The sequence below is a fragment of the Episyrphus balteatus genome, chromosome 1 (assembly GCF_945859705.1).
Source record: "Episyrphus balteatus chromosome 1, idEpiBalt1.1, whole genome shotgun sequence".
Classification (NCBI taxonomy): Eukaryota; Metazoa; Arthropoda; class Insecta; order Diptera; family Syrphidae; genus Episyrphus; species Episyrphus balteatus.
This window is the reverse complement of record NC_079134.1, coordinates 115,984,576-115,996,420: the sequence shown is the minus strand read 5'-3', so window position 1 is coordinate 115,996,420 and position 11,845 is coordinate 115,984,576. Positions and strand designations below refer to the sequence as shown.

General features: G+C 34.4%; 1 protein-coding gene across 1 annotated transcript; it reads left to right on the top strand.

Annotated features, from left to right (window-relative positions):
* The first annotated feature begins 11,197 nt into the window (after window positions 1–11,197).
* LOC129905498 (histone H2A) lies at window positions 11,198–11,616 on the top strand. Its single transcript, XM_055980967.1, has one exon. The coding sequence runs from the start codon at window positions 11,198–11,200 to the stop codon at window positions 11,570–11,572; it is 375 nt and encodes a 124-aa protein (XP_055836942.1). The 3' UTR covers window positions 11,573–11,616.
* Window positions 11,617–11,845: the final 229 nt, after the last annotated feature.

Below are 11,845 nucleotides of genomic sequence, written 5' to 3'. Positions count from 1 at the left end.
GCAACAAAATAACATTTGTTATATTAACGGTGCTTCTACGGTTACAAATTTAATTTCTTTGATGTCAAAGTTTGAATGTGATCTTTTAAAGTAACTATTTTCCAAACAGAATTATCAAACATTTTAAAAAATGATGATTTAACTCGAGAGAAAAAAAATTTTATGCATGTGTTAAAAATTTCCCATACAAATTTGTATGGGAAAGTATGACCCTAGAGGCACGGGTTAATGACCTCCAATAAATTTTGTTTCGCTAAATTCCCCTTATTTAGGTCCTAAGCTTTCGATCTGGGTGTCTCCCCCGAAAACATCACTTTGGGAAATAACGGACACCCTAATATACATATACTACATTTCCTCCCCCGTAACTCGTTTTCGAATGGTTAAAGCATTCGAATACGGAATGCTTTGTTTCTACAACAAATGTGATAGCGGAATGAACAAGGAATATCTGAAAATGGTATTTTTTTGAAAGAAAACTCTAGTGATGCTAAAAAAGTGACCATATAAAATTTATTCACAGGAAACCTTCAAGCTAAAATTTACAAAAAAAAAAATTATAATAGGTATGTTGATTTGATATAGAGAAATTTGAGAGTCCATGACGCCAGGAAAATCCATCGTTTTTTATTTGTTTTGATCACTTGATTTGACGATTCACAAAAAATATTTCGGAATTAAAAAAAAAGTAATACGTAAATAGAAATAGTATTAAGGCTAGAACTACATCGAAACACAAAGTAAAAAAAAAAGCATAAAAAGTAAACCAAAGTACACAATAACAAAACAATTTTATTGATGTGATATTTAAAAATTAAATTTATTTAAAAAATTAGAAACTTTATGAAAAACAAAACGCCTGATGGGACTCCTTATTTATTTTAATTAGTTAAACTCGAACACTTCAACATTCTGGAAGAGATTTATTTATTAATCGAACACGAACAAAATAACCTTAATGAAACAAATAACATTTATTTTGAAATGTCTGTTTGCTATTAACGACAATTTTGTTCAAGAAAATGAACAAATCCCAATTTTCCAAATTGTAAAATCGGAAAAAGAAATAGAAATCATCCTTAAAAACTAAGAATACCAACAGAACGTAGAATCATCTGATGAAACTGGGCTCAAATCGTCATTTGGCATGATGTCATACGTACAGCAAACGAATTCGTATTCAACTGAACGGAATGTCATTCGCTTGGTTTGAAGCTTTCGAACAAATTGTAAACGGGTTCAAATAGTAATAATCCAGTCAAATAAGGGTTTAACCTCGGAATGAATGTTAGTAGAAATTTTTTTTGCTCAATATCTTCCTTTTGCCATTCTATAACATATCTCAAAAGTCTAGAAAAATCTCATGTCCGCTTGTCGCGATTTCAAGGTCAAATCGCGAAATGGAGATTTTCAAAATAAGCAAAAATAGGCTATGGTATTATATACACATATGATACATGATTTCAAAGTATTTTTTAATGCTGATTCCAAAAAATCTAAAATCAAGACAATCTGACGTCTCTGGAAAAAGTTATACCTGTTTTTCATCTGTGAACTCATATTATTATAACAGTTGCAAACTTACTGCCGAAAAACCCTTAAAAGTTATGGTAGATGAACCAAATTTTGCATGAAGATTTAAGAATCCATCATTATTAAAAATCAAAACAATTCATTACAAAAAATATATATACCTACGAAATAATGGTATTTTTTGATGGAGGGGCAAATTTTAGGATATGCACTAATGAAGATTCTTGTTCATCTTAGGAATAAGTGCTAATAGGCTAATTTTTTCATTTTACTCTTTGTTTGGATATTCTTTAACTACCCTCAAAAATCTAAAAAAATCTCATGTCCGCAAGTCCTAATTTTCTTGGTTTGAAGATAAGGTGCAAATTTGAAAAAATTGAAAACCTACTCTTTAGATATTTGTGTCAGATCAACATGAATAAGGTACATTACTTTTCAGGGATGGTCATATTGATTTGTTTGTGGGTTTTGTTGGAATGAGCTTTGAAAAATACCTTGAAATGATATGGGATATGTTGGTATACATATAAGAATCTAAAGTTTTGTTATTATTTTTTTTAAATCTGCACCTAACTTAGTTTAACCTGGAAAATTAGAACTTGCGGACATGAGATTTTTTTAGATTTTTGACATAAATTATAGAATATCCAAACAAACATAGAAACCAAAAAATTAGCCTATTAGCACTAATTCCAAGATTGTACCTGGATGTTTTTTAGTGCACATCCCAAAATTTCCCCTTTTCTAAAAAAATACCATTTTGTCATAGATATGAATGTTTTTTGCATTGCATTGTTTTGATTCTGAATGATAATGTATCTTAAAACCTTAATGCAAAATTTGGTTTATCTACCATAACTTTTAAAGGTTTTTCGGCAGTAAGTTTGAAACTGTTATAATAATATGAGTTCACAGATGAAAAACAGGTATAACTTTTTCCAGAGACGTCAGATTGTCTTGATTTTAGATTTTTTGGAATCAGCATTAAAAAATACTTTGAAATCATGTATCATATGTGTATATAATACCATAGCCTATTTTTGCTAATTTTGAAAATCTCCATTTCGCGATTTGACCTTGAAACCGCGACAAGCGGACATGAGATTTTTCTAGACTTTTGAGATATGTTATAGAATGGCAAAAGGAAGATATTGAGCAAAAAAAATTTCTACTAACATTCATTCCGAGATTTACCCCTTTTTTCTGCTTATTTTACTGTATTATAAAGAAAATGTAAGTATATCTATTTGAAATCAAGAAAATATACAAATAGTTATGTTTAGGACACCATAAGAGTTCAAAACAATAGCACGAACCCTCATTGCAGACCCTTGATTTAAAAAAAATAATTCCTCAATTTAAAATAATGGAAAACTAAAATTAAATTTTAAATTAAAGAAAAATCTTTCCACAAGTGGAACTCGAATCCACGCGAATCTACCAATCAAAATACTACCTATCATAATATTTCCAATACCTTCAACGTTTTATCCTGGAACCTCCAAATTGTGGCAAAAAGTAACCTTGAATTTGTGGTTACTTTAGGTCTCTGGTGAAAATTGTAAGAATAGGTACGTCTGAATGGGAATATTGTGTTCAATCTCACGTCTCAACTAAGAATAAGATAAATCATATGATAGCAAATCTTTCCAAGTGCATAGATTCTATTTTATTTAAACTCTAAGGGAACATACAGTGGAGTGAAGAAAATTGTATTTTTTTACTACTATGATTTTTCTAAGAGTGTGTTAGACTTTGCAATAACTTTCTTCCTGAGTCGATAAAATTTATATTTTATGAGTCAAATGAGGCCATATTCATTGACACTGCCTAAGCTAATTCTAAGAAACTGGAGTTTATCGTAATAAAACAACATTGGAAAAACTTCAGTCTAATATAAACTGGGGCGTCAAAACGACTATGAAAACGCCCCATTATGTTTAGCAATTTTATTTGCATGGATTTACATTGCAAGAAATTCCATGTTTTAAGTAAAATTTATTGATAAAATAGAATTGAATGTTAAAAAACTAGTTCAAAGTCTTGTTCATATTACTTCGTAAATAATTATAAGGGAGCGGGAGCCCCCACTTTTTTGTTGCCCCGGGCATCCACACCCTTAAATCCTGACCTGTATAGATTCTACAAAAAATTACGTTCTGTTTGCTAACGTATACCGTCATCCCAATTGCTGTACTCGTTTAACGTATCACGTAATTGTCCTTCGTACACTTGAGGTTTCGTGAACGGATGCGACGATTTGGCCTCTGCTTTAATAAAAGCTGTTAAAAGAGAGATAGTTCTTTGGAGATGGGATCCGAGGATAATATTACGACAGACCTATACGGCCTAGTACGCGAATCGAGCTTAATTTAAGCTACAATGAAAATTATCGAAAAAATTTAACTGATTTTTCGATTATAATTTATATGGAGCTAAAATTGAGCTCGATCTGCGTACCAGGCTTAAGTATTTAAGTATTAGTGTGCTTTTTCTGTTCTTGAGTTACAACAGTCTTGTAATACTAGAGTGCGATATGTAGGGTAGAAGGGGGAGCATTTGCCAGTGGGGTGCCTTTGCCAGTCCAGGTTTTTTTCCAAACCAACAGAATATTAAATACCGAAAAATCATTTTCTGTTGCACATTTATGATTGAAAACTTTCCACAAAGTTTGACAGCTTTTGGCTGGACACGAAATAAATTAGACGCTTGTGTTTTTTTTTTTAGTTTTTTGATGTTGAAAACCAAAATATGAAGGCACATAATCGTCGTAAATTTTTAATATTTGTCTTGTTAAATTACTTTTTTATACAAATATCTTTTGAAAATTATGTGTACTATGCTGTGTAGAAGTGATTTTTTTATTGTTTAACTTATAAAAAAAGTTATAAGTGAATTTTTGAAAGATTAGCTTGTGGGGTGCATTTGCCATTTGTTTTTGGGTAGGTTTTGCTCTGGCAAATGTACCCCATGGGGTACATTTGCCAGAAGCAAGCTTCCTCAAAAGAGGATGACAGAATCCTTAAAAATCAATCCCTTCTTCGTACTTTCAGCTAAAAAGAAGTTTTGTTTATGATTATTGGTTTTATTTGTATTAACTTTTATATTTAGGTAACTGGCAATCCCTCCCCACCCCCGTGGCAAAGCCTCCCACCTGGGGAGGCCTTGCCACATCACTTTTCGTTTTTTTGAATAAATTATTAAAAATATAAATAATTAATATATCAAGATGAAAAAAATATTTAAGTGAAGATGATAAAGTCAATAATAATATCAGATATAAAAAAATTAAAAGAAACGTAAAAACTTTGCGTTATATCAATTTTCCTAAATCCTGGCAAATCCTCCCCCTTCTACCCTACCTATACATTTTATTATTGTTTAATTATTTTTTTTTTAAGTTGCAAAACAGACAGAACTACTAGAAGTATTTTTATTTATTGTATAAATATAAATATATCCATCTAAAAATTGATTTTATTTTTAAGCCGATTCCGAAGTAGGAACTATATGTACACCCACCGAAATAAAGGATATTTAATTTTTACTCCTTGCACGAATAAGATGACAAGTACATACTGGATTGTTTGCCACCCTTTATTCTTATTTAATTCGTAAAACTTAATTTTAAAAATTATTTTTTGAATTTCTGGTGCGAAATAATTATAAAGGCACAGCTGATTTTCACATTAAAAGTGTGGTTTAGCGAGATCAAATGTAACCAAAAGTAAGCAAAACAGTTGGAAAATAAATTTAACCCATTATGAACATTTAATAAGTAAAATTGTTCGGTTATTATTAAATAAGGCGTAAAAAACCTTGACGCAGGCAGAAATGGGCAAAATTGAGGCTTACCATGAAAATTGATTGTCCAACCGCGAAAAATCTGGAGGAGTAGAAAGGTCCGATTGTGTAATTGATAATTTAATTTACAAAGATGACAAGTATGGTTACCTAAAACGATCAGGACGGAAGCCTTTGGTCGAGAGAGAGCCAAAAGTGACAAAAAAATGAAGTAATTTTCGTGAAAATTTGATAACAAGAGAAGTTTTCGAGAAAATAAACTTGGTAGTGGAAGTACGACAAGTGCAGCATTTGCGCAGCCAAAATTTTATGACTGCAGATCTCGCGAAGAAGTTTATTTGGCTTTTGATTCGATGTTTTTATTGTTAATAAATGTAAATATTGTAAAATAAAATGAAAATCAAACATACTAATTAGGGTGGTGCAAAAAATGTTTCTTTTTTCATTTTTCGAAAAATTTAGATTTTAATGATGCAGAAAATTTCTAAATTGTGTTTTTTTATACAACAAGTTTAATTTGATTTTTTTTCGTATTAGGATGGCTCTAAAAAATGTTAACTTCTACAGATTCCTGTGGAATTCGAAAAAATTAAACGTGGATATAAGGGTGGCTCAATTTTTTTTTGTATTAATGAAAAAAAAAATAATTTTCACTACAGAGAAAGTTTGTAAGACATGGTTAATGAAATATAATGTAAAATTGAGCAGGCATTTTCGCATTAGGGGGCTCAGAAACTTAGTATATTTTAAATTTACTCTTCAAACAAAATCGATTTAATTAATTCGATATGAATTAAATATTGCAATAGCAAACAAACTTTCTGTGGAGCAAAACTAGTTTTTTTTTTTCAAACGCAAAAATAAAATTTTTTCAACACTCTAATTAAAAATATTTTTTTTTCCATTCAATAATTTGTTTCAAATGTGATCCACTCGTTTTTTTTAAGTAGAAAAAAACATGTATATTTTTTGTGCCACCCTTATATAACACGGTTAACAAATTTTCCGTGCTATTAAAAACATGTTTTCTGGAACTGAAAAAGGAAATATTTTTTTGCTTATCAAACAAAACTCATTCTGTGGTCATTTTTATATTTTTTTTTCTGACGTTTATGAACACTCAGTGACTGCTGAAAATTGTACTAACGCAGGCCTGCAAACATTCTGCAGAATTGGTATGAAAACACCATTTTTCGGTAAGTCATAACTTCGAACAGTTCGTTAGCTATTAAAATGAAGAAAATAGAGCCCAACATATGCATCCTAATTCTTTTTAATTTAATTAAAAAAAAAAAAAACTGAACTCGTACTAGCTCACAAGAATCAATTAAAACACAGAATCAATTAAATTTCCTTTTTACGAGCAGCAATCTGTTGATAATCCTATTATTTTTTTACTTTTATTTCAATACCTACCAACGAGAACAATGGAAGAATACAATTTTTCGTTCAATCACAGTACTTAAAAGCTGAAACACAATCACGCTTTGCCGTCGATTTTGACAACTGCGAAAAGTTCAACTATAGGAAATCTGTGTATCCTCACACAATGAAAGCTGAAACACAATCACGCTTTGCCGTCGATTTTGACAACTGCGAAAAGTTCAACTTTAGGAAATCTGTGTATCCTCACACAATGACGCTTTTCTTACGTACGCTTTTTTTGACAAACGTAAGGAAACGTAAGAAAGCGAGCAAAAGTTCAACCAGACTGAACTTTTGCTCGCTTTCTGACATTTAACAGACATAGTTACAGTCACCCACATTATTATTGCGCCAAATGTGAATAAAAAAACAATAAATTATTGCAAAACTATGTGTTTTTTAATTTCTCTATATAGATTTTGCACAAAAAAACGACATCGAACATCAAAACAATTTACGTATTAAAAACAAAAAAAATTTAATGATGTTTTGGACTGAGTTTTATTGTTAAAAACAATATATTTTGATTGGTTTTGTTTTTATAACTATAGGATTAAAGAATAAACAAATTTCTATGCATTTTTTAAACACATTAATATCCTTTTTCATTTTTCCGCAATTAAATCAAGATAAAGACTTGGCCCAATAATTTTGTGAGTGACTGTGTTTTTTTTATTTGACAGCAGATTTTATGTTGCAATCAGCTGTTCAAAGTCAAAGTGACAGAAGCGCGCTTTGAGGATTTCTCAACGTAACGCAACGAAGCGACGCCCTGAAGCGTGATTGTGTTTCAGCTTTGACGCTTTTCTTACGTACGCTTTTTTTGACAAACGTAAGGAAACGTAAGAAAGCGAGCAAAAGTTCAACCAGACTGAACTTTTGCTCGCTTTCTGACATTTAACAGACATAGTTACAGTCACCCACATTATTATTGCGCCAAATGTGAATAAAAAAAAATAAATTATTGCAAAATTATGTGTGTTTTTTAATTTCTCTATATAGATTTTGCACAAAAAAACGACATCGAGATATTTTAAATCAAAACAATTTACGTATTAAAAACAAAAAAAATTTAATGATGTTTTAGACTGAGTTTTATTGTTAAAAACAATATATTTTGATTGGTTTTGTTTTTATAACTATAGGATTAAAGAATAAACAAATTTCTATGCATTTTTTAAACACATTAATATCCTTTTTCATTTTTCCACAATTAAATCAAGATAAAGACTTGGCCCAATAATTTTGTGAGTGACTGTGTTTTTTTTATTTGACAGCAGATTTTATGTTGCAATCAGCTGTTCAAAGTCAAAGTGACAGAAGCGCGCTTTGAGGATTTCTCAACGTAACGCAACGAAGCGACGCCCTGAAGCGTGATTGTGTTTCAGCTTTAAGGGGTTGGTTTTTGAAAAATTCCTCAGTCAGTGTCATTCAGTCAGTGCGAACGGTCGTGTGCGTGCAATAATTATCGAACATTTAAAAATCCACCCCCAAGAAAAACAGACAAAAGCATTCATTCAGTGTCATTCAGTCAGCGCGAACGGACGTGTGCGTGGAATATTTACGGACATTTAAAAATCCACCCCTAAAAACGGACAACAGCGGATTAAGCAAAGGACTACCTGCGCCTGCTGCGACCATAAAAGGGTTTTTTCCCCAAAAGGATTATCCTTTTTTAATTACCAACAAAAACTATTATTTCCTTAATCCCTTTATTTTCCAGCAATAAAACCTTGTAATCCCATTGGGTAAATCCGAGAGGAGGAAGAACGATGCAGGCTTACGAGGCTTTTAAAAGCCACGTAAAAGCAGGCATGAAGACCCATGGAAAGGAGTTCCTGGTCTCCATGCACGCCAAGCTAACCGAAATCGATCAATTGTACGAGGAACGCCAAGAAGAAGACGCCGCCATCAACGAGACTGTGGAATCCCCAGAAGAACCAGTCTCAGAGGAAGAGGACATGGAAACGGAAAGCGAAGCCGAGGAAAAGGTCACAATTGAGTCAGACTGCGAACAAGAGTTCCAGGTGGTCCGAAACAGGAAGAGGAAAACTTCCACATCGCCCAGCTCATCACCTAAAAAAGTACCTTTCAAGAAGGTAGCAATAGAGGACAACACCACACCAAAACAACCCGAAGGAAACGCCAGCCAGCAACCTACCCATCAGCCAAGACAACAACCAAGCCAGCAAACCAACAACGGACCAGACGCTCCAGAGACGAAATCAGCATTGATGCCGCCCATCATCTGCTACGGATTGAACGTAGCAGCCATCACCAAAGCATTGAAGGAGGACGGAATCAGCTTCAAGATCCACAACATCAACCAATCTAAATCCGTCATCACAACCCGGACAATGGAGGAACACCAAAAAATCAGGACCATGCTCAGGAAAGGAAACACCGAATTCAACACTTACACGGCCAAGGAAGACAAAAAGAAGCTCTTAGTGCTCAAATCCATGCACTACACCCACGATCCCAAGGAAATCAAGGACGAACTACAAAAGGAAGGAATACCGGTCATCTCAGTGAGCCCATGCAAGATGCGAGGAGACAAAAAATGCAACAGCTTCGTGGTTGAAGTTGAAAAAACAGCGGACCTACCCACCATTTACAAAAAAACTTTGCTTATGAACCAGAAGGTTCATTGGGAAAAATTCAAGAGCACCTCCATCTCACAATGCAAGAACTGCCAAGAGTTCGGCCATGTGGCCAGCAGGTGCGTGAAGTGCAACGACAGCAATCTGCCAGGAAAATGCGCTAGGACAGCCAACAACATCACAGATGACAAGGTATACTGCGTCAACTGCCAACAAACCGGACACCCGGCAAGCTACAGCGGATGCCCAATAAGGAAAGAGAAATTAGTAGAGAAAGCGAAGCAAGCAGCACTCAAGCAGGAGAAACAACAATTTGCCCAGCAATCAGCCACCAAAGCAGTCGTAAGTGGAATATCTTACGCCAACGCAGCAAAAACCAACATCAAGGCACCCAGGAAAGCCACACCACCAACAGCCCCCCAACCCACACCGAAACCAACAGCTTCGAAGCCAGCACCACAGCCCAAGAAGACCAGCCAGAAATTACCAGCACCAGCAACATCATCATTCAACATCTTCGAGGATACTGAAAGATTGTTTGGAACAGATTTTTTTTCTCTTCTCCAGAAGGCAAAGAAGATTGTTCCAAGCAACTACTGTAGTTTGCCACCTGGTAAAAATAATAAAAAAATTTCTAACACATAGATTGTTTTAAGTATAGGTTAACAAGAACGAGTCCACGAGGAAAACAATCTGCGCTGGAATGCCGCAAGGATCGAAATCGGGACCAATCCTCTTCAACATCTATACCGCTGACCAGCCCACCAACATCCCAGGAACGAAGACGAAGCTTTTTGCCGACGACTCCATCACATATGCGACATCAATTTCTCCCGAAATAGCTGCCAGGAGAGTGGAGGACCACATCAGGAACCTATAGGACTACTACCTAAGATGGGGATTGAAGATTAACAGCAACAAGGCCGAGCTCATTTGCTTCAGGCCACCAACAACAGCAAGGAGAGGACGCAGAGCTTTTGCATCACGCTGTGATGACATTAGTATAAAGCTTCCTGACAACACATAGACAGAGGTACAAACAACAACCAAGTACCTAGGAGTTAACTTTACCAACCGGTTCAAGAAGAGAGCCAACTTTTCCCTTCACTTGGTCCATCCGCTTCTCAGGAAACGGAACGGATTGAGCAAAAAGACAAAACTTTTGGTGTATAAGCAGCTAATCCGGCCCCAACAAAGATGAAGAGGATCCAGCTATTCGAAAGGAAGATACTTCGCATCTGTACAGGACTACAGTGATACCCAGTGACGAGGAGGAGAATTGTACGAGGAGGCAAAATTGATTCCCATTGATCAATTTATGCGGCAGCTATCAACCAAGATCATCAGGAACCTGGTACACCATCCGAATTCAGAAGTCCAACAGTTACTCCAGCAACAACTAGAGCCCAGCCATCGCTACCTGAACGTTCGAGCCATCACAGACGACCGATTCGAGGATATAATGGACAACGAAGAAACACCGTTCTACGAAAAAACCAACAATCAACACTATAGAGGGTAAAATATCTATAAGTAAATTTTATATTAAATTCTTAAAAAACAAACCATGTAAAATATATTAAGTTAACAAAAATATGATATTGTAAAATAGCATTATATAGAGTCATTAGAAGTACGTCGGGCCCCTATTGTTGAGCCGACATGATTAATATAGTTATAAGTTTTAAGTCAATTGTATATAAAACAAATTGAAAAATATAAAAACCTTAATCTAATCTAAAAAATCTGATTCGGTCAGAATACAGTGTGCAGTGCTGAAGTGAACAAGTCTTTTTCTCTTAAATTGTTTAATCTAAATAAAAAGTTTTAATATGTCTGGTCGTGGTAAAGGTGGAAAAGTGAAGGGAAAGGCAAAGTCCCGCTCAAACCGTGCTGGGCTTCAATTCCCTGTCGGTCGTATCCATCGTTTGCTCCGCAAGGGTAACTATGCTGAGCGCGTCGGAGCTGGTGCCCCAGTGTATTTGGCAGCTGTTATGGAATATTTGGCGGCTGAAGTTTTGGAATTGGCGGGAAATGCTGCTCGTGACAACAAGAAGACAAGAATCATCCCCCGCCATTTGCAATTGGCCATCCGTAATGACGAGGAATTGAACAAATTGCTTTCTGGTGTAACAATTGCTCAAGGTGGTGTTCTTCCCAATATCCAAGCTGTTTTGTTGCCAAAGAAAACCGAAAAGAGTGCCTAAATTTGGTACCTATTGTGCTGCAAAAACAAGAAACACAAAAAAAACCGTCCTTTTCAGGACGACAAACCATTTCTACGAGAGATACATCGATTTTTTCATTACGAACCTTTATTAATTTAAAATGTTGTTGTTGTTGTTTGTTTGTTTTTAATAGAAAAAAACGCTCGAACACATACAAAATAGCTTAATTTGATTGAAAAATAAAAAAATAGCGCATTTAAGATACTTACAAAAATATACCTAGGTAAAAGATTCATAAAAAGGTAAAAAATA